The sequence below is a fragment of the Pygocentrus nattereri genome, chromosome 13, assembly GCF_015220715.1.
Source record: "Pygocentrus nattereri isolate fPygNat1 chromosome 13, fPygNat1.pri, whole genome shotgun sequence".
NCBI classification, from domain to species: domain Eukaryota; kingdom Metazoa; phylum Chordata; class Actinopteri; order Characiformes; family Serrasalmidae; genus Pygocentrus; species Pygocentrus nattereri.
Window position 1 is genome coordinate 2612388 of NC_051223.1, and position 19653 is coordinate 2632040.

General features: G+C 39.5%; 1 protein-coding gene across 2 annotated transcripts in view; it reads left to right on the forward strand.

The window, feature by feature from the left end:
* itga3b (integrin, alpha 3b) overlaps positions 1–19373 on the forward strand; it is a 60197-nt gene extending 40824 nt beyond the window's left edge. Inside the window, exons 17-26 of one of the 2 annotated variants that reach the window (XR_001856552.2) lie at positions 6070–6146; positions 6301–6378; positions 6477–6579; positions 8347–8523; positions 9958–10065; positions 12139–12252; positions 13016–13114; positions 13205–13330; positions 16326–16489; positions 17003–17096. Coding sequence is in view for 1 of the 2 variants with exons in the window: in XM_017682702.2 (XP_017538191.1) it covers positions 6070–6146; positions 6301–6378; positions 6477–6579; positions 8347–8523; positions 9958–10065; positions 12139–12252; positions 13016–13114; positions 13205–13330; positions 17003–17173 (1053 nt within the window). In the remaining variant the exon portion in view is untranslated. Of the gene's footprint in view, positions 1–6069; positions 6147–6300; positions 6379–6476; positions 6580–8346; positions 8524–9957; positions 10066–12138; positions 12253–13015; positions 13115–13204; positions 13331–16325; positions 16490–17002 lie in introns of both variants that reach the window. The other variant, XM_017682702.2, reaches the window with a different exon arrangement.
* Positions 19374–19653: the final 280 nt, after the last annotated feature.

The following is a 19653-nucleotide window of genomic DNA, read 5'->3' on the forward strand; positions in this document are numbered from 1 at the left end:
AAATAACTTGAGTTTTATACGTTTTTTTATTTACACCATTTTAAATAATACCATCTGCCCTCTATGCTTCCTATTATGCCTAAAACGTTTTATAACAAGAAGACCATGATTGTGGACCTGCTACACTCTTTGAGGTGGGCTCCCTCAAATCTAACTTTTTCTGGCAAGATTGACCCTATGTCTACTAATCTCAGATCAGAGATATCATCAGGACATGGAAGAAATGAGAAGTTCTGTCAAGAATATGCAAAATAAGCGTGCAAGACTCTCAATATGAGCAGACTAAACAATGGCTGTAGCAAAGAAACAGGCTGTAGAGACGTGAAGGGCCAGCCACACGCCTGCCTGGGCGTGAAGTTCAGTCTTATCTACCTGTAGGTTCTGAGACTGACTTTACTAGCTGGGTCCAATAGAGTCTAACTGCACACATGCAATATCAGCCCCAGGAACGTCACATGCACATGCACTCTCTGCTACAATGCCAAAGGGGTTCAACCGCACGTTAATTTTAGGCTGCTTCTGCTTAGTGAGTCAAGAGGATCGTTAAAACATTATCATCATCATGTTTTTCTTTTCTCATCTCAATATACATAACAGCTAAAAAAATCCATTTCATGTTTTTTTTTCATGGGTTTCCGCAAGAGCTTGCTTGCTTTTTCTGCTTAATAGACTTGACGTGGTGTCTTATCATTGTAGTACGTTTTAATATGTTAAATTATCATCTTATTCCACTATTATCACTATGACAAAGCTAAAATCTAGTCAGTGTAACTCATGTATCCCAACAGAGTATGGTTGGCCAGACTCTTCTCCAGTGGCTCCACACAGGGTGGGGAATAAATGGTCATTTAGCTGGACTTGTTATTAGGTTAAATGGCTCATTAGCTGGCAGGCTGGCTAGCTGGAAAAGCAGGCCATTTAAATGATGTATATGCCTTATTTTATAACTTTTAATCCGTGATGATGACTATTCCGTTGACTCACAGTTGATTCATCTGTGCATATTTTTCTTTTTCCACCCATGTTATTGCTTGTTGTTTGTATTACTATTAGGCTATTTTGATCAAAGCCACCTCTTACTGTTTAGCTATTTGCACAGTTCATTCGTAGCTTTACTGTTTAACGTTTCTCATTGACTTCGACCCTTTCTTTACTGAGCTTAGCTTCTCTCATACTTTACTGGGAACTAGTATATTTGTGTCACCATTATGTCATCCTGCTTCAAACGATGTAAGCATCACTGCTCAGGTCCACGCCTCCTTCAATTCAGTTCAGTTCAAGTTTATTTGTATAGTGCTTTTTACAACGATGTTGTCACAAAGCAGCTTTACAGAAGTTTGAAAACATACAGTTATAACATATATCCCCCAGTGAGCGAGCCCCTCAGCAACTCCCTCAGACTGGAGGAAGAAACCTTGGCTCACAAGGGAGACCCGTCCTCCTCTGGTCAAACAATATTTACAATTTAATAAGCTAAATACCAAATAGAAGCTAAGAGGATCTCTGTTTGAAGACTGGATGGTGAAGCTTTAGAAACTGCACTGGTAGAGGCGGTCTCTGACTGAGGCGGTCTCTGACTGAGGCGGTCTCTGACTGAGGCGGTCTCTGACTGAGTCTTTATGAAAAGTGGTAGTGAGCTCAAACGGTCCCATCCTATCTCAATGCTGGTACATCTGGATGGCACAGTGATGTAATTGAAGGTGTTGCAGTTGGCACAAATGAACAGGAGAGCGGGTTGGTGATGGTGAGGAGGAGGCCCTGGTGGTCAGTCTTCCAACAGCGTTCAGCAGCATGGGAGGCCGGTCATTATCTCAGGAAGAGATAAAATTAGTTCTGCTCAGGAGTTTGACTGTAATAAATATGATTTCCCCAAGAGTGTCGCTGGTGACTCCGGCAGATCTAACTATAACAGCATAAACTCAAAGGAGAGAACCAGAGGGTAATATAGATATGAGAGTACCCTGAGACCCTACTTCATGTTGGCATGAATGTTAAGCAGTACGACCACTAGAGGGCAGCCCACTGTTGCCATGTTTGGCCTTGCTGCTTCAGGAGCTTCTCATCCTGTAGGAGTAGCCACTACTGGAGGGCAAATGGTGATGGTGGAGGTATCAACTACCGTAGAGATGAAAGAGGCACCAGTCTAGACTAGGCCTTTAAATACTTTGAGACATGTGGACAGAGAATTCTTCTTACTTGTACCAATGAGAGAAATTGGCATTGCGTCCCACGAGAACTAGACTGCTCAGTTGACTAACAGGCTAAATGCCAGCAGACATGCTAAACAAATCATTAATATCACACGCTTAAATTAAGGTACTTACCATATGTTTCACTATAAAACAGCAATTTTAGATTCTACAGCAAGTCGAAAGAATATCACTTGAATTGCTTCTATGCTTCAGATATTCATGTTTCAGTTAGAAGCAGCATCAAACTCAGGTTGAATCTCAAAAGGCTTCAAACTCCTTGCTGTGCAAGTTTTGAAATTCTAGCTTCTACAGCTAAATGGTGCAGTATTTGTCAAGTATGAATGTGGCTAAATCCCAGACGAAATCAGAGCTGGCCTCTGTCTCTGCATAGACTTTCTGTCTCTGAAGCTCAGCCTGCGTGTATTTGAGCGGCGAGCCCCCAAAGCAGTGAGCTGTTTTTGACTCACTGTAATGAAAATATAATGAAAACCTAAAGAAATACCAGGTCCCTTAGCATTAGTATGTACTGTTGGGGTGCAGGAGCCAGTATTTAAATTCCTATGTAGTGCACTAAGTAGGGAGCAGGGAGGCATTTTATTATCTGACCCAGTGTGGGGTAAAGGGCTGTTAGCTTGTTGCTAAATAAAACTTTTAGCGGTAATCTGGTGACCAAAAAGTGAAGCTGTTTGCATCAAACAGTGTTATGTTATAATAAGCTTATTGTTCTGTGACAAAAATGTTTATGAAATGACAGCAGTATACAATGATTTGGTCATGTCTAAAAACTCCCTCCCCTGCATAACAAAAGCACAGTAATGCACAGCCTCTCGTGGCTTATTGCTTATTTATATATCTACAGAAAATATTTTTGAATATTCTTTTAAATGTCACGTATGTGGATGCAACGGTACTCAGTATATTGTTAAACAGTTCGGCACGCCGCCTACGGTTTCATATGCGCGCATGAACCCCTTTATTATGAAATACCTGTTACTGTCTTTCTAAAGCTTGCTTAGAATTTCTTTAGAATTCTTCTTAGAATTTCCAGTGCAAGCTGGAGAAGAATGGGTGGACTAAAAGCAAACATTCTCTCAGGTCTCAGGATTAAGATTAAGTGACCCTTATTAGTCCCACAACCGGGACGCCACATTTAACCCATCCGTGAAGTGAAACACCACATAATCACTAGTGAGCACACACACACACACACTAGGGGGCAGTGAGCACACTTGCCTGGAGCGGTGGGCAGCCCTATCCGCAGCACCCGGGGAGCAGCTGGGGGTTAGGTGTCTTGCTCAAGGACACCTCAGTCATGCACTGTCAGCTCAGGTGTCCTTGAGCAAGACACCTAACCCCCAGCTGCTCCCCGGATACCTCTAGGTCATTGCATCGTTGTGGAGAATCTCTTCAAGCCTCTATAGGACTAATAACAATCAATCAGCCTATTTCCCCCTACAGTGGTCAAGAAGTCCTGTTTTGTTCACCCATGCCATAGAACCTCTTGCGATAACACAACCTCTTGTCAAAGGCATAGCCAGATATGGACACGAACATAAATCAGAAACACAGACGACTTGGTGCTTTTACACATCCGACCTCTCCATCTCTATTCCTGCTGCCTTTGCCACAGTCACATCTTTCAGTCACTTATCTGGTTATAAACTGAATCTGCTTAAGGCAAATTGATGCCAGTTGATGCTGCTAGAAATCGTCCTTTACATAACTTACCGTTTTTCAGCGTGTACCAGTCTTCCCAGTACATTCTTGAAAACGTTGATGGCCTAGTTCTATTTTATGGCACAAAACACTCAGAGGATGCAGAGACAGCTTTTGCAGAGGCCTAAACCAGTTGGAGGTTTAGTGGTACCAGATTTCAGGAGCTATTAGTGGGCCACTAAACATAGGATCAATCAGTCTTGGCTGCAAAGGGAAGAGAGATCCCCACTTCCAGTTTGGCTAGAGATGGAGGCAGCTGGCATCGTCTTCCCTTGTAGACTCTTCCATTCTAGGTCATTTTTCCCCCTTCGCTAAAAATATGTCAAAACAACATCGAAGATCTGGAATCAATTTAGATGCCGTTTCGCAATTTCGAGTTTCAGGCAAACATAGCTCTCCCTTTTTATGTGGTTGATAATGCTTTTTGAAACATGACCTAATCTTGATAATAAAAGACTTGGAGACCTCTTTATTGACAATATATTCAAGTAATTATCTGCTAAATTTAATCTCCCCAGAGATTTTTTAGGTTCCTACAGATCCATAGCTACATTCATAGTATTGATCCCTGTTTCCCCACCCCTTCTAGTGAAAACACAGCTTGACACATTTTTTACCCCACCTCCCACTCTAAAAGTTGCTTTGACATGAATTTATAGACAGATTTGCTCTTTATAGACCACCTCAATAAATGATGTCCTCATGGGAAGATGAGCTGTGAGAGGAAATAACTGGAGAGAATTCTTATAAGGGTACACACTTCTTCTATTTGGGCTAGGCACAGGTTCTTTCAGTGCATGGAGCTTATCTGACTAAAGAAAGATTATCCAAAACTTAAAAGGATGGGTTTCCTAATTGTGTTGGCAGGGCAGCCAGTCTCCTGCTAATCACACACATGTTTTTGTGTTGCCCATCGCTTGTTGATTTCTGGAAAGACATGTTTAACACACTCTAATATTTCCTGTTTTAGTTCTAGTCTTAGTTCTTTATTACTTTTTAAACTTATTTTTATTATTATTATTATATTCCTTTATTTTATTAATCTCTTATCTTCTTTTGATCTTAATCTCTCATCAATTAAACCTCAAGTTTTATTTTTATTATTATTTTTATCTATTTTTATCTCTTTTTTCACTGTTATTTTAAAAATTTCTTTTAATTTAAAATGATTAAATATAGATTATTTTCTTTGTCATGTCAATCCCTGTTTTTGTAAAAGCTCGGCTACATTGAAAATGAGCCAAAGTCAAAATAAAGGTTGATAGATTGATTGATTATTGTAATATAATATTGAAATAAGAGGCACATCAATTAAACCAGACCTGTTGTTGGGGCTTTCATCACCCATGCTACAACTGACCAAATTGAATAAACATGTAATTGTTTTAATGTCCTTGTTGGCAAGAAGGCTAATCTTGCTTAAATAAAATTCTCTGCACCTCCCTCTCATGCTGTCTGCATTCTAGCAGATTTAAACCATGTGAAGATGGTAAAAATTAAATTAGATTGTCAGGGAAGACTGTACTATTTGACCTAGTTGACCAGTAGACAAATGTCAAAATCTGTTTTTTTTGTTTGGGTTTTTTTTTTTTTTGTATCTGCTTATAGGTTTTGTTATATATTTACATTTATGGCATTTGGTTGACGCTCTTATCCAGAGCGACTTACAATTTTGATCATTTTACATAGGTAGGCCAAGGCGGCTTTAGGAGTCTTGCCCAAGGACTCTTATTGGTATAGTGTAGGGTGTTTTGCCCAGGTGGGGATTGAACCCCAGTCTACAGTGTAGAAGGCAGGGGTGTTACCCACTACACGAACCAACCACATATATTTCCCTTACATCCTTTATGGTTTTGATGTATGGATGGTTTTGATATGATGGTTAAACTTCTACTAATAAACTTACTATTGCAATGATTTTGCAGATGTTGTTCAAGCAAAGTTATATAAAAACGAGATGAATATCATAAAGTGTACATATGAACAGGGTGACATGTGGTCACAGATGTTCAGGTAAACATGTTTTTACCTTTTCCAGAAAAGTTACCTGATGAATTTCTAAGTTGGATCCTTCAAATACTGCTGTAAACAGCTATCCTGCTGTGATCTCTGTATTGGAAATGCTTCAGTAGCCAATAACCCCTCTCTGTCTTACTTACAGACCACTTTCCACATTATATTTGAAACGTTTATTACACTTTACACTGATCAGATTGAGACGCAGCTCCAGCTATCAACGTAAGTAACTAAAGTATGACGTATGTAGTGAAATGATGTCCTGTTCTTGATGACGTGATGACGGAGCAAACTTAATGTACCATTAAATGAATTCTCCAACTAACTGTAATTTAATGATGCTGAAATGCTCTATGCATGTCTTGTTTGTGTCCAGTCTGAGTGAACAGAGTGATCTGTACCCTGTGTCCATCATCCTCAACGTGGAGAACAAGATCCTCACCTCATTCTCTGTGTAGGTCTTGCTACAAAATTAGAAACCTGGACAGTGTTGCACTATATTCTTCTTTTTACTGTACAGGTTTCATTGATCTACTCTCCTCTTTCCTACAGAGAGAAGCCAGTGTTGAACACCTTTTTCAGTGGGAAAGTTGTGGGCGAGTCTGCCATGAACACTACCAGTGACGTGGGCAGTCCAGTGGAGTTTGTTTTTAAGGTATTTTTTAATACCTTTTTATAACTTTTTTAATATTAGACAAGTATAACCCAAGGAAACCCAAAATGTTGTTTTTAAATGATGATTTCATTTATTGAAAAATCCTGTTCTGCCCTATGTGGCCCTATCTGAAAAAGTAATTGCCCTCTTAGCTCCTAAATCAACCAGTTAGCCAAATTCAGTTGACTATTAGATTAAATTTCACTGGCCATACCCAGGCATGATTACTGTCAGACCTGCTGAATCTAAATATTGATTAAATATAAAAAAATTAAATATAAAAAATATTAAATATAAAACCTGCCATGCGATGTGAAGCAGGCTAAAAGGTATCGAAAAAAAACATCACATGATGCCCTAAAGAGATTCAAATACAGATGCAAAACAAAGTCATGTAAATCTACCAGTTTGAAAAGGGTTATGAAGTCATTGTTAAGGCTCTGGGCTTCAGCGAACCACAGTGAGAGTCATTATCCACAAATGGAGAAAACTTGGAACAGTGACTTGCACTGCTCAAAAAGACAAGATACACGATCTTTCATCTGGGCAAACTTGTCCACCAATCCATTAATAAATGTAAATGATACCATAGCAAGTGCAGGCAAGAAAAGCAGATTGTTTTTTAGCTACATTCACAGTTAGCCATGTTTTTCTCTTTTATTATGTTTTCGACTTGACTCAGTATATTGCCTTGCTATTATGAGTGGCTACCACAACTGATGGCTACCACAACTGATTTATACCCTGAGTAATGTTTGCTAAACGTCTGCACGTGTGTATATTTATTTATTCATTTTTATTGGCTGCTCTCAAAATGGGCCATCATGATGACTCCCCACAGCTGGTTATTGAAAGTGCATTGAGCGTGTGCAGAGTGTTTTTTAACTGCTCGTTTGGTTAGAGGAACGCTGACGGGCCAGCCCCATGCTCATCAAATGAAGACAGCTAAGAGAAATAGGTCGCCTGCTCACAGCACAGCAGGTACAGGAAAATATTTGGAGGGTATCAGACATTCCTACCGTTGTCATATGTAATAACTGTGCAACAGTGTTGGTTATAAAGAAAAAAATGTTTGATGATCTTAAAAAAATAACCGTGACAAATAAGCAAAAATAGAATTAAATACTTTTTCACAGCACTGTATATCTATTCCAGACCTCATTCTGAATTCATTTGCAATTCAGTAAAAAGTGCTAATATTACTAATTATTAATGGAAGAAGAGAGATCAAAACAACAAGCAGTAGCTATAGAGGCAGATCAACAGTCAGTATTTTTTTGTACAACATAATAAAGACCATTTTGTATGGAATAAATATAAAAAGTGAACTTGACTCTTAGAGATCAAACAAAACAAAATTATTAGATATTTTTCAATGCCCCCAACAATCATCATTCAGCTTGGGATATGCCTCTTCATGAATGCATTTAAGACAAACAGTGAAGAGGGGTGAATCTAATGTGTGTGTGTGTGTGTGTGTGTGTGTGTGTGTGTGTGTGTGTGTGTGTGTGTGTGTGTGTGTGTGTGTGTGTGTGTGTAATCTAATACATATGTGTTTTTTCATAGCTGTGGTGTTTGTTAGTAGTAGGATGTAGTAGAAATGTCAAAAAAGAAAAGAAGCACAAAGCAACCGGGTTCTGGAGATGAAGGTGTGTTGTTAGCTGAGGGTTAAAGCTGACAGTTGACCAGATGCGTGTCCAAGTCATGCTGGCAGATGATAGCAGGAGCACCTCAGGAAATAAAATGAGCATCTGTGTTGGGTTGCAGGTGAGTGTGGTTGGTGAACCGCTGGGAGAGCTGGGCACTCTGGTGATAGATTTTGAGTGGCCGTATGAGGTGATGAACGGAAAGTGGCTGCTATATCTAACAGAGATCTTGATCGATGGAGCGTCCAAGCCAAGCTGCATTCCTGCTGGGAGAGTAGTCAATCCACTCAACCTCATCGTAAGTACAAGTGCACAGGCTGTGTTTAGAATGGCCCCACAACCACTAGTGCCTACAGTAAAACGTTATGAGCAGTTAACTGAACATTTTAGGGAACATATATTGTCCCTCATCACTCTTTCCTACACTGGAAAATCAGGAGTGCTGTATGCAGTGACCCCAACATATCTGGACATTTACTATCCTTACATTAATGTATTCAATTCATTGTGTTAACCCTTTAAAATTCCAGGCTTTTTACACACTAATTAGGCTTATTATTCAGTATCTACAGGGACTTCAGTGCAAACTGGCTAAGCTGTTCCCAGGTTATAGAAGTGTGTAATAAACCCTTTCATTTACAAGAGATAATGCAGTTTGTCGTACATTTTCATTGAAAAACAGCTGAAAGCTCCATACATCCACTTTTAACTGAGTGTGATTTTGACACAGTAGGCAAACTTTCACTTCAGTACAGTTTCTTTGTACACACCTCTTTTGTTACACCCCTGGTTGTATATGACGCATTGTAATTTGGCTGCAGTTATATGTAAAAGTATGGGCAGCCCTGGTGAAATGTTAACGTTAAAGTTCATTAGAGATGCATGGCAAAAGTGAAATCTCACAATACCTTTTAAGTTTTTAAAGCAATATACATTTTTCTGACATTTGGTAAGTTGAAATTGACAAAGTTCACATCACATTTTTAGAAAACTATCCAAAAATGTAAATCCAGTGTTTTCAATTGACATACTGCACTGCACTGCACTGAATCCAATAAAATAGAACCAGTTATGCTCTTTGTCATCTCTGTTTTTTGAATTATTGACGACAGTATTTTGAAGTACTAGTGACATTCACAGTGTACTCAGAAAAGCATGTTGTGACATTATTTATATCATTTTTGACGATAATGTTGTAATATTGCCATAATTTTAATGCATGATTACCATTTATTTGCTGAACTTAATATAATAGACAAAAAAAAAAAACAATTAAATGTGATGTGTTAAAGTTTGGGCACCCTTTCAGTCGATCCACTACTGCAAAAGTTTTTGCAAGGTCTCAAAGCTCATTTGTCTCGGTAAGCCTGAACCCAAGTCATCTAATTAGCTGACTGACAAACTAAAACTATGCTGCTGAACACCTGGAATCCAGGTCTTTGGTTATAAATGGAAACAACCACCCACATATCCTGCCTCTTAATGGCATATCCTCATTAATTCATGTTTTACCACTACCAAAGTCTTAATGAAAAAGAGAGAAACAACCACACAGTATGTGATAAACTTGTAAAGCATATTCATATTTTGCTGCCTACGGAGTGATCCTGTCCATAACATAATATTTGGAACATTTGGAAGTGTCCAAAAATATTTAAGTTTGAGTTCTGGATGTCGAAATGTCTCCTGGTGAAGCTTTTGCAACAAATAACCACCTTTTCTTTGTGTCTAGTTGTCAGAGAAAGGTCCTAAACGGAATAAGCGAGATGCGGACATTGGCCTGCTGCACACGGATGCTACTAGGACCCTGCTTACCCCTCACAAAGAGAGCCACCTACTGGTACATCACCCATCCTCATACACACTTAGCTGTTAAAGCTGTAGTTCAGTATGATGTAACGTCGGTGTTGGTTCAGCCTTTAAATATACAGGGTTATTACTGTTTTGCTGTAGGGTTGTTACTGCTTTAAGTAACCCTAATAAATGTAATTACACAATGGATTATATAATTAATTACATTAATATTTCATATTCATATTGTACCAACTGATTCAAGTTCAAACTTTAAAAAGCTGTTTGCATGCCTGTTTTAGCCTTCATAAACTTGGAACTGTTTATCTTACAGATATAATAAACATATCATAACAATCAGCAGAACTTGCTCTCTCTGGCCAGGAAGGAGAAGCAAGGGGGAGAAGGAAAGAGGAGCCTGGCACGTGTAGAGCGCATGCTGTCAGCTCATTGTGATTGTAATAGATACGCCTAATCCTGCGTCACTCTGTAGTCCGGGTTATGCCCATAAGGAACTCCGGGTCTAAGCCCCATTTCTCTATGGCCAGAATGAATAGGGCTTTCGAAAAGTCGCCTCTATCGCACCCTGCGTTAAATAAAAATGCTCCCAACCCGATACGTTTTGTCCTGTTTTCTCCCGAATACTACTGGATCCTCTGAATTACGAGGTCGTAAAGAGCTATAAAACTAAATATTAAATAAGCATCCATTTGAAGTAACTATGCTACACTTGTTCAAATTTTCCCGTTCCACCTTAAATGGCATAGCAGTTCCGAACGTGGCTGCTGCACCATTTAAGGTGGAACGGGGAAAAGTCAAACAAAGAGCTGGCGAATGTCCTGAGAAAATGCCCTCAATAAAATGTTACTGCCATCATTATAAATAATAATCAGGATATCCTGAGAGCCTATATCAGTTTATCAGCGGTGAGCAGTGATATTAAGCTGTGTCTGTACTGGATCAGCCTGAGTGCAGCTATGTATGTAGATCACTGCAAATCAAGCTAAAAGGAAAGATCTATCATGTTTCAGTGAGCATCAGATGAAGAGCAGAGAACTGCAGGGAAACCTGGTGATTTTGTTCAGACTTCTTCTCATCTGCCCTCAGTCTGTACATGAACATGTTTACTCCAAAACCGGCTTAAGGAGGCTGCCAGTCTAATAACCTGAATTCGGTGCACAGTAGCTTTAGCTCATACGTAGCAATGTTCATATTTCAACTCTTTAACCACCTCATAATTCAGAGGATCCGGCGATATTTGAGAGAAGAATGTTCAAATGACAAGACGTATCGGGTTCTGAACATTTGTGGGGGCGATAGAGGTCATTTTTCATTCTGGCCATAGAGAAATGGGGCTTAGACCCGGCGTTCCTAATATGAGCATAACAGCATGGCACCGAGTATAAAATGACACGACTACAGTGGTCTGCGGCTATAGAGGAGGGAGGGGCTGATCAGGGTGAACGAGCGAGAGCTGGAGAGCTGTGAGCTCTAACCTACATCTGTTTAGTACAGCCAGTCAGAGCATCTGACTCACTCTAAATAATAATAAATATTCAGTTTTACTCTTCAATTTAAATCAATTTCAAATATTTTGAACATTAGTAATGATCTGTTTCAGTCTTCAGAAGTGCTCATCTTGCCCTGAACAAAAAAGTCCAAAGTCTGCCTTGCAGGCTGTCAAAGTTTTAGCACTCAAATAAAATAAATAAATAAATAAGTCCACCTTATGCTAATCATTTATATTTAGTCAATATTAAACAGCAGAATAAACCACAATCAAAACTATTGTGTTTTCAGCTCATGTGCACTCTATTCTAACAACTTTTGCAAAGGTCCTTGAGCTGGCAGGTTTTTTTTTTTTAGGTTTGTATAAGCACATATAAATATAATCTACATCATAAGTCATAATGTCACAATTCTGTTAGTATTTACATGTCAAATAATGACCAAAATAGCAAAAGAATTACACAAAAGTACTTACGCAGTGGCCTGTGCATGCCAGAATGAAACTCCTGCGCGATTTTAAGGTGAAACAGAAAATTTGTTTCGACAGTACAGTAATTGCTTACTAGTGTGACTCTGGAGTGCTAACAGTTTGGTTGTCATTACTGGCTTGCAGGAGTGCTCAAAGCAAACGGCTCGCTGCGTGACCTTCTCGTGCCCCTTGAAAAACATATCCACCAAGGCTGCGGTCATCGTCAGGGCACGGGTGTGGAACAGCACCATGGTGGAGGTGAAAGTCCACACAATTTAAACTAACCCAAATGTTGTTGACAAATCAGTGCATGTTTGGTTTCCAAAATTTGCTTCTCTAATTTTAAACCCAAGCTAACAAGAAATGGAACAAGATGCTACATATGTACACCAATTAGCATCATGCAATCTGCATGCCTGTCATTACAGACTTGTGTGAGCCCAGTTGCATGTCGCTGCTGTCGGAAGAAAACTTCCTATCTCCGTTTTTATCATTTTTCAGTTTTTGACATAATTTCAAAGGACCTGTTGCCCTTTACATTGTGTGTAAATTTCATGATGAACGGAGCGAAAGAAACGGCCCAGAATGACTTGGAAAGACGTCCGGTTCCACTGACTTGCATTAAAACTACTGCATGTTTTTTCTTTCTCCTGTAAAGTTCTAATTTTGGAGATGCAAGGTTTTCTTCCGACAACAACAACATGTAGAGTTGTTAAGTAATCTCAAACTCAGACTTGCTGATGTGGTTTCTGGCACTGTAACATATAACATGCTGTTATCTAAAAAAAATGACAAAATATGCTGTACATTTAAAAATAGTAGTTGAAGCCATCGTGATGCAGTGGGTATACACTTCTACTAATTGTTAGCTACGTTGGTAGTTTCAGTGCAAAACTAAAGAAGCAGATTTTAGACACCAAATTTCTTGGATGATCAATAAAAATTATTTTTTTTCCAAACCATTCCTTTAGATAGAGATAGAGGCTATCACCCAGCTAATCATCAAACCCTTTTTCCTCAGGACTATGCTGAAGCTTTTCGAGTGACTGTTAAAGGACATGTCACGCTGAGGCTGTTGACAGATAAACCTGCTATCAAAATGGACAGCGAATCCAGAGAGGTTGACATGGTCACAGTTCCGTTCACTGACAAATAAAGTGGTGGTTTGCTGCAGTAATAATTTTGAATTTTACTGTGTTTTTCTCTGTAGTTTGTGGTCAACATTGATCCTGTTCCTGGAGAGGAAACGCAATACAGTGCACCTCTTTGGATCTACATTGTAGCAGGTGTAGCAGGAATCCTTTTACTAGGCATCATCACCCTCGTACTATGGAAGGTACATTAAGCGCATATCATTATCCTCGTATAGACAGCAGTTTACAGAGCTAAAATAAGAGTGGGGTGGAAAATGATCTGCCCCCACCCGATTTCTTCTATAAACGCACAATGCAGCTTTTAGAATATCTTTACATTAATTCAACATAAAGGTTTTTTCAAAAACTATGTCACCTGTGTGAAAAAGTAATTGCTCCTAATAACTAATAACTGGTTGTGCCACCCTTGGCAGTAAGAACTGCACTGAATGAGTCTTTTACATCGCTGTGGAGGAATTTTGGCCCACTCTTCTTTAAAGAGTTGTTTTAATTCGGCTATATTTGAGGGTTTTCGTGCATGAACTGCCCCTTCAAGGTGTTGCCACAGGATCTAAATGGGATTCAAGTCAGGACTTGAGCCATTCAGAGGTGGGCTTGATTGTGGGCTTCAGATCATTGTCCTGCTGCAATAACCCAACTGCGCTTGTGCTTTAGGTCACAAACTGATGGAGACACAAACTGATAGAGAGCAGAATGTGTGTTCTTTTTGGTTAGTAGAGGCTTGCGCCTTGCAGCACTCCCATGGCTGTCATTTTTTTGCCCAGTGTCTTTCTTACATTGACCTGGCCTGCAGTTCTTTGCATGTTCGCCTGGATTATTTCGTGACCTTCTGTACGAGTTGATACACTCTTGGTGAAATGTTGTTAGTCCTGCCATTCCCGGGAAGGTTCACCACTGTCCCAAGTTTTCTTCATTTGTGGATAGTGGCTCTCACTGGAGTTCACTGAAGTCCCAAAGACTAGTAGATTGAATCTCTTTACAACGTAGCACCGTGCTGCTTTTTGAGACCATCTAGCCTGCTTCACATTGCCAGACAGGCTCTATTTTAGTGATGCTTAGATTCAACAGTTCTGGCAGTAATCATGCATGCGTCTGCTAAATGTAATGCAATGTAATGTAATGTAAATGGGTGTAGCTGGTTTAATTGAGCCAAGTAGCCAATTGAATTTGGCTAACTGGTTGTTTTAGTAGTTATGGGGCAATTACTATTTCACATAGGATAAGGTAGGGCTGAACATGATCCTTCAATAAATGAAATCATTATTTAAAAACAGCATTTTGTGTTTACTTGGGTTATACTTGTCTATTATTAAAAGTAATTTGATTATCTGAAACTTTCAAATGTGACAAAAATGCAAAAATTGAAGAAATTGGGAAGGGGGCAAATGCCTTTTTCACAGCACTGTACCTTCAAACTGTTTTACATGTATTTAAATAGTTTGCTTGGAGCTATTACTTTCTTCTCATATGTTTTTGTTACTTTTTCTCCCGTATATTTATATTAAGTACTTTTCCAGGTTAAGTATGCGTAAGCTTTTCTACAACTAACTGATCTGATTCCATTTCTGTTGAGGGTGATTATGATTATAAAAAGATCTTAAATGCTTTGTGAAACAGTAAACAGGGCAGAGAACTAATATTATTTACCAGCCTCTTTTACCCGGGCTTAGAAGGGTAGCAGTGGCCTGTTAAATTATACAGTATACCAACCACTATTACCTTCCAAGCCTATAAAGCATATCAATCAGCAATTTCTGACCACACAGCCACATTTTACTGGATTTCTTTGGATGGTGGACCTAGCAGCGACACTGATGTGTAAAGGTTCCACCAAAGCAGCAGTAGAGACACAATGTCTGATACACACATGCCAGCACCTTAAACACTAGCCTGTCGCTACCGTGACATTGTCACTGCTGTGTTTGAGAATGGTCCGTCACCGAAACGATATTGGGTCCGCAGCAGCCCTGTGGTCAGAAACAGAGCGATGGTGAATGGTGTAGAAGCTGACTGATGTGTGAATAACAACAAATCTGCAACTGTAAAACTATTTAGTAGACTTATAAACATGTGGACTGCAAGGTAAACATAGTAGAGTACAGTTGTCTTTGAATTACAGTGATGACCAACTGCTAAAAATATGGTATCACTCTTCTGTACCTACTGACCTGTCCGTTTCCTGCCCACAGATTGGTTATTTCATGGTCATTGGTTTGAGCTTGGTTTTACAGAATGCTGACATGAATCCGATTCATTGTAATAAGAAATCATAGCTCACATCTCTGTTTTTGTAAAAGTACCTCAATATTATGTCTTATGTCAATGTTTATTTTGCATGCATGATAAAGTTCAGTGTTAAGAAAGATCTTAGTGGTCTAATTGAGGTTTTAAACATCATATTGTAAGTCTAGGCAGAAAATTCACCAGCTTCAGCTGCTTTAGGGCTGCTAAGCAAGTATTTTCCCTTTTGTACTTGCCATATATATTGATATTACCACAAATGTAGGAATCATGACAAAATGTAGCTTTGAAATACATCCCTAACGTCAGGATACTTGATGTAGTATGTGAAGGAGAGAAACAGAGGCAGAGCTGGCTAGCAATGCTAGAATAATTTTGTACTTAGCCTGTCAAATACCTTGATTAAATGCCAAAAAAACAGTGGTGTAAACTTTTACACACATAATGCCACGACTGCCACGACGGGGCAGTCATGGGCTGGAAGTTATGGAACTGGCCCTGTGACCGGAAGGTTGCTGGTTCGATCTCCAGGGCCGCCAGTCCATGACTGAGGTGTCCTTGAGCAAGACACCTAACCCCCAACTGCTCCCCAGACGCCGTGGATAGGGCTGCCCACCATTCCGGGCAAGTGTGCTCACTGCCCCCTAGTGTGTGTTTATTCACTAGTGTGTATGTGGTGTTTCACTTCACGGATGGGTTAAATGCAGAGGTGGAATTTCCCCGGTTGTGGGATTAAAGAAGTATCACGTAACAAATGAAAATCTGATATAATTAGCATATTCTGTTTTCATATATTTTAATAAAAACTTGAGTGCTATAATTTCTCATTACCAACATCCATGTATTGTGGTCAGAACAGAAGTTCCAAAAGTTTAAAAACTGTAAATCTGCTTTTTATTAACTCAACCTTCAATTACCGTTCCCCCCGCTTGGCAGTGTGGTTTCTTTAAGCGGGCTAGTCGGAGGGAGATGTACGAGGCCAAGGCTCAAAAAGCTGAGATGAGGATACAGCCATCCGAGACTGAAAAGCTGACAGAGGACTACTGAGTCTGCAGGGGGGCCAACACTGGCTTCCCAGCTTGCCCTGTTGGTACCCCTCGGTAATGCAGTATTCTGGATTCACTCCTGAGCTTCCCTTCCTTTTCTCTTTCTCTCTTTTAGCTATCACCTGTTTTTAACAGCTGCCTTGACTGGCACTCAATCTTCCCGAATCACTTTCCAGTTGTTCCTTTTTCAGCGAAACTGCACGCCCACTGAAGTAAAACAGCGAGTCTTCCTTTCTTCTGCCCATCTCTCTCTAAACATGACCTTGTCTTGTGGGTTTGGGCTGGATATTTTTCATTAGAGAGCAGATACTGACTTTGGTGTTCAGCTGAGCTTGTTTTATCCACTGGTGCCATTTCCAGCTAATGAGCTTCCTCCAGACTGTGTTGTACTCAGTGATTACAATTACTCACAAATGAAGCATGGAAATAACACATGAATGTCTCTGAATTAATCTTTGCTAATTTTCTGTAGAAACTGTATATCATTATTGTTTATTATTCACTCTCTCTCTCTGTCTCTCTCTCTCTCTCTGTCTCTCTCTCTCTTTCTTTACCTCTCACGCACAGTGTGGCTTCTTTAAAAGGGCCGTCTACTACAAGGTCATGCCTAAGTACCACGGAGTGAAAATACGCAAAGAAGAAAGGCACAAGTTTAGCCAGGCTTTCCGGCCCGAGCGTGAACTCAACAAAAAGCTCTGGGTCACCAACTGGACAGAAATGCGAGAATATTACTACTGAACATTACTGGAAGTGTCCACACCCACCAGCTCATGACGACTGGAGGATTTCCTTTCTTATCTCCCATGACATTTAACATTTGGCTTTTGTCATAGAACGTCAGTGGAAATGGAGACGGATGAACGCATTTCTCGCGTTCCGGTGCAATATTGTGTCAGCTGTGTTGCGGATCTGCGAATGTCCTGCTGTTCCTTTAGTGAAAGTGTTGACCAGCTACTGGGACTGGAACATTCTTTACTTGTAAGTAATTGACTCTGGAAATTTTCCCAGTCTTCACACAAAGTATTGCAGAAAACGAATGCCTTCTGCGTGGATATCGTTCCGTGTTGCGAGTGCCTGTGTAGCTTTGCGCGTTATGATTCAGCACTGTATTTAGTTTAATGCTTGGTGTGCCATGTGGCAAAGTCTTTAAAGTAGCAGTTCAACGAAACATTCACACACTTGTTCTCGAAGTCAAACAGCCATGATATGTGTGGTGTCCAAAAGTTTGTTTCATTGCTTTGCACTGGAAATACGTCTATTATAGCTAAGAAATAATGGGAACTTGCTCCTCAACAAACAGCGTCATGCAAATTGCATGATAAAAATCAGTACACAAGTATGTTGCATGGCTAAAAACAGTATCAGCAGCCATGTTAAGCATTGAGTGATGGACTAGATTGATTTTAGAGGGAAATTGTGCTAATTTAATTTTGATGAACTATCGCTTTAAGTGTGTGAAGTGTGTGCTCACACTCCCACCGACACTGTGAGTGACTTTCATATTGCCTCCAGCTTTCTGATGGAATTTTATCTCATTGTCCACTGTGAAGCAAAGCAAAGCAGCACACTGTGCTGGTTGTGATATAGATGGTGCTATAAAATGTGCCGTTTTAGAATGAAACCCCACTCAAAAGTCAAAAGTTTGGACACATGTACATACAGAAGGTTTTATCTTTTAGAATATTAATGAAGACATACATGAAATACAATGAAATAACGTGGGATTATGCAGTGACCAAAAAGCGATTAAAATGCTTGCCATTTCCTCAAGTAGGTTCATAAGGACTTACCTCATGGTTGAAGAAGATGCACATCTGCTGAGCCATTGCTGGCAACTTGCTGGGTGGTATTTAAAAAATAGACTTTTAAACTTTTAAGAGGCTGAATTAAGATTTATTTCATATTATGGCGTGCCATTTGCTTGACTACTTTTACCAGTAAGAGTCAATACACTGGAGATTATACTGTTTTCCATCCAAGGTGTTTTATATTAGTGTTGTATTTGTCTGTAAATATTAATGCACAGTGAGATTATTCATTTGCAGCTGAAGTGTGACGTTGCTTTAAATGTAACTTTGTACGTTTAAAAAGAAATGTCCTCTCTCTACGTTTTAGATATCTGTTAAGCCAAAAGCTGGAATACCATACGTCTTGCTGTTTTGCCTGTCTGGTTTTGTGAAACTAAAATATTTTTTATGATTTATTACACCTGTATGTAGTGCCAGATAGAATCACAACGGTCCATTAGGTGCAGTGCAGGAATCACTTCATTACTTTGGCAGTGAATAACTCATTCTGTGAGACTGCTTTTTTAAAGCTAAGTAGCTGGTCTTTCATACAGTCCTGATATTGATATTAAATTAGTTTTGTACATGAAAGAAACTGCCATTTTAACATCTTAATAGGTTGATTCACATATAGTATAGTTTTACATAAGTTTTGAAGTTTGCAATGTCCCCACACAACATGTATTGATATAATCCTGTAGACCTAAAAATGATGTGTTACACTTCTTCAGTGTCTACAGGCCTCTGGTCTATGCCACACCACACAGATGAATCAGTAAGTTGGGTTACAATTAATAGCCTATTGTTGGTGTTTATATGCAAATATAATTGGGCTTTTGATGAAATGGCTAAAATGCATTGATAAGTGTTATGAGCTGTGGTAGACATGGCATGTGATCAATCATTGTATCACAGTGACTTTTAAAGGTATGCCACTTTAGCAGAGTTCAGCAATAGTGGGACAGGGTTTAAAGCCCACTTTGTCTAATAATTCAATTTGAATGATGTTGTAATAATGCTTATTGTTTTTCGTTTGTCCACTAATTGTCTTTAAACAGAAAGTACGAGACTTAGTTCTGGTTTCTCTTTCTTAATACAGCATGTATAAATAAAGTATTCTGATTTGTCTGCTAACCATGTGCTTGGTGAAATCTGACCAGTTTCAGATCATGGCAATGCCCACTACAATGATGCCAGGCTGGTAAATTATATAAAGACATACACTGATCAGGCATAACATTATGACCACCTTGTTTCTACACTCATCCTCCACTGACTGTATAGCTGCTCTCTGTAGTTCTACAGTTACAGACTGTAGTCCATCTGTTTCTCTGATACTCTGTTACCCTGTTCTTCAGCGGTCAGGACCCCCATGAACCCTCACAGAGCAGGTGCTGTTTGGGTGGTGGATCATTCTCAGCACTGCAGTAA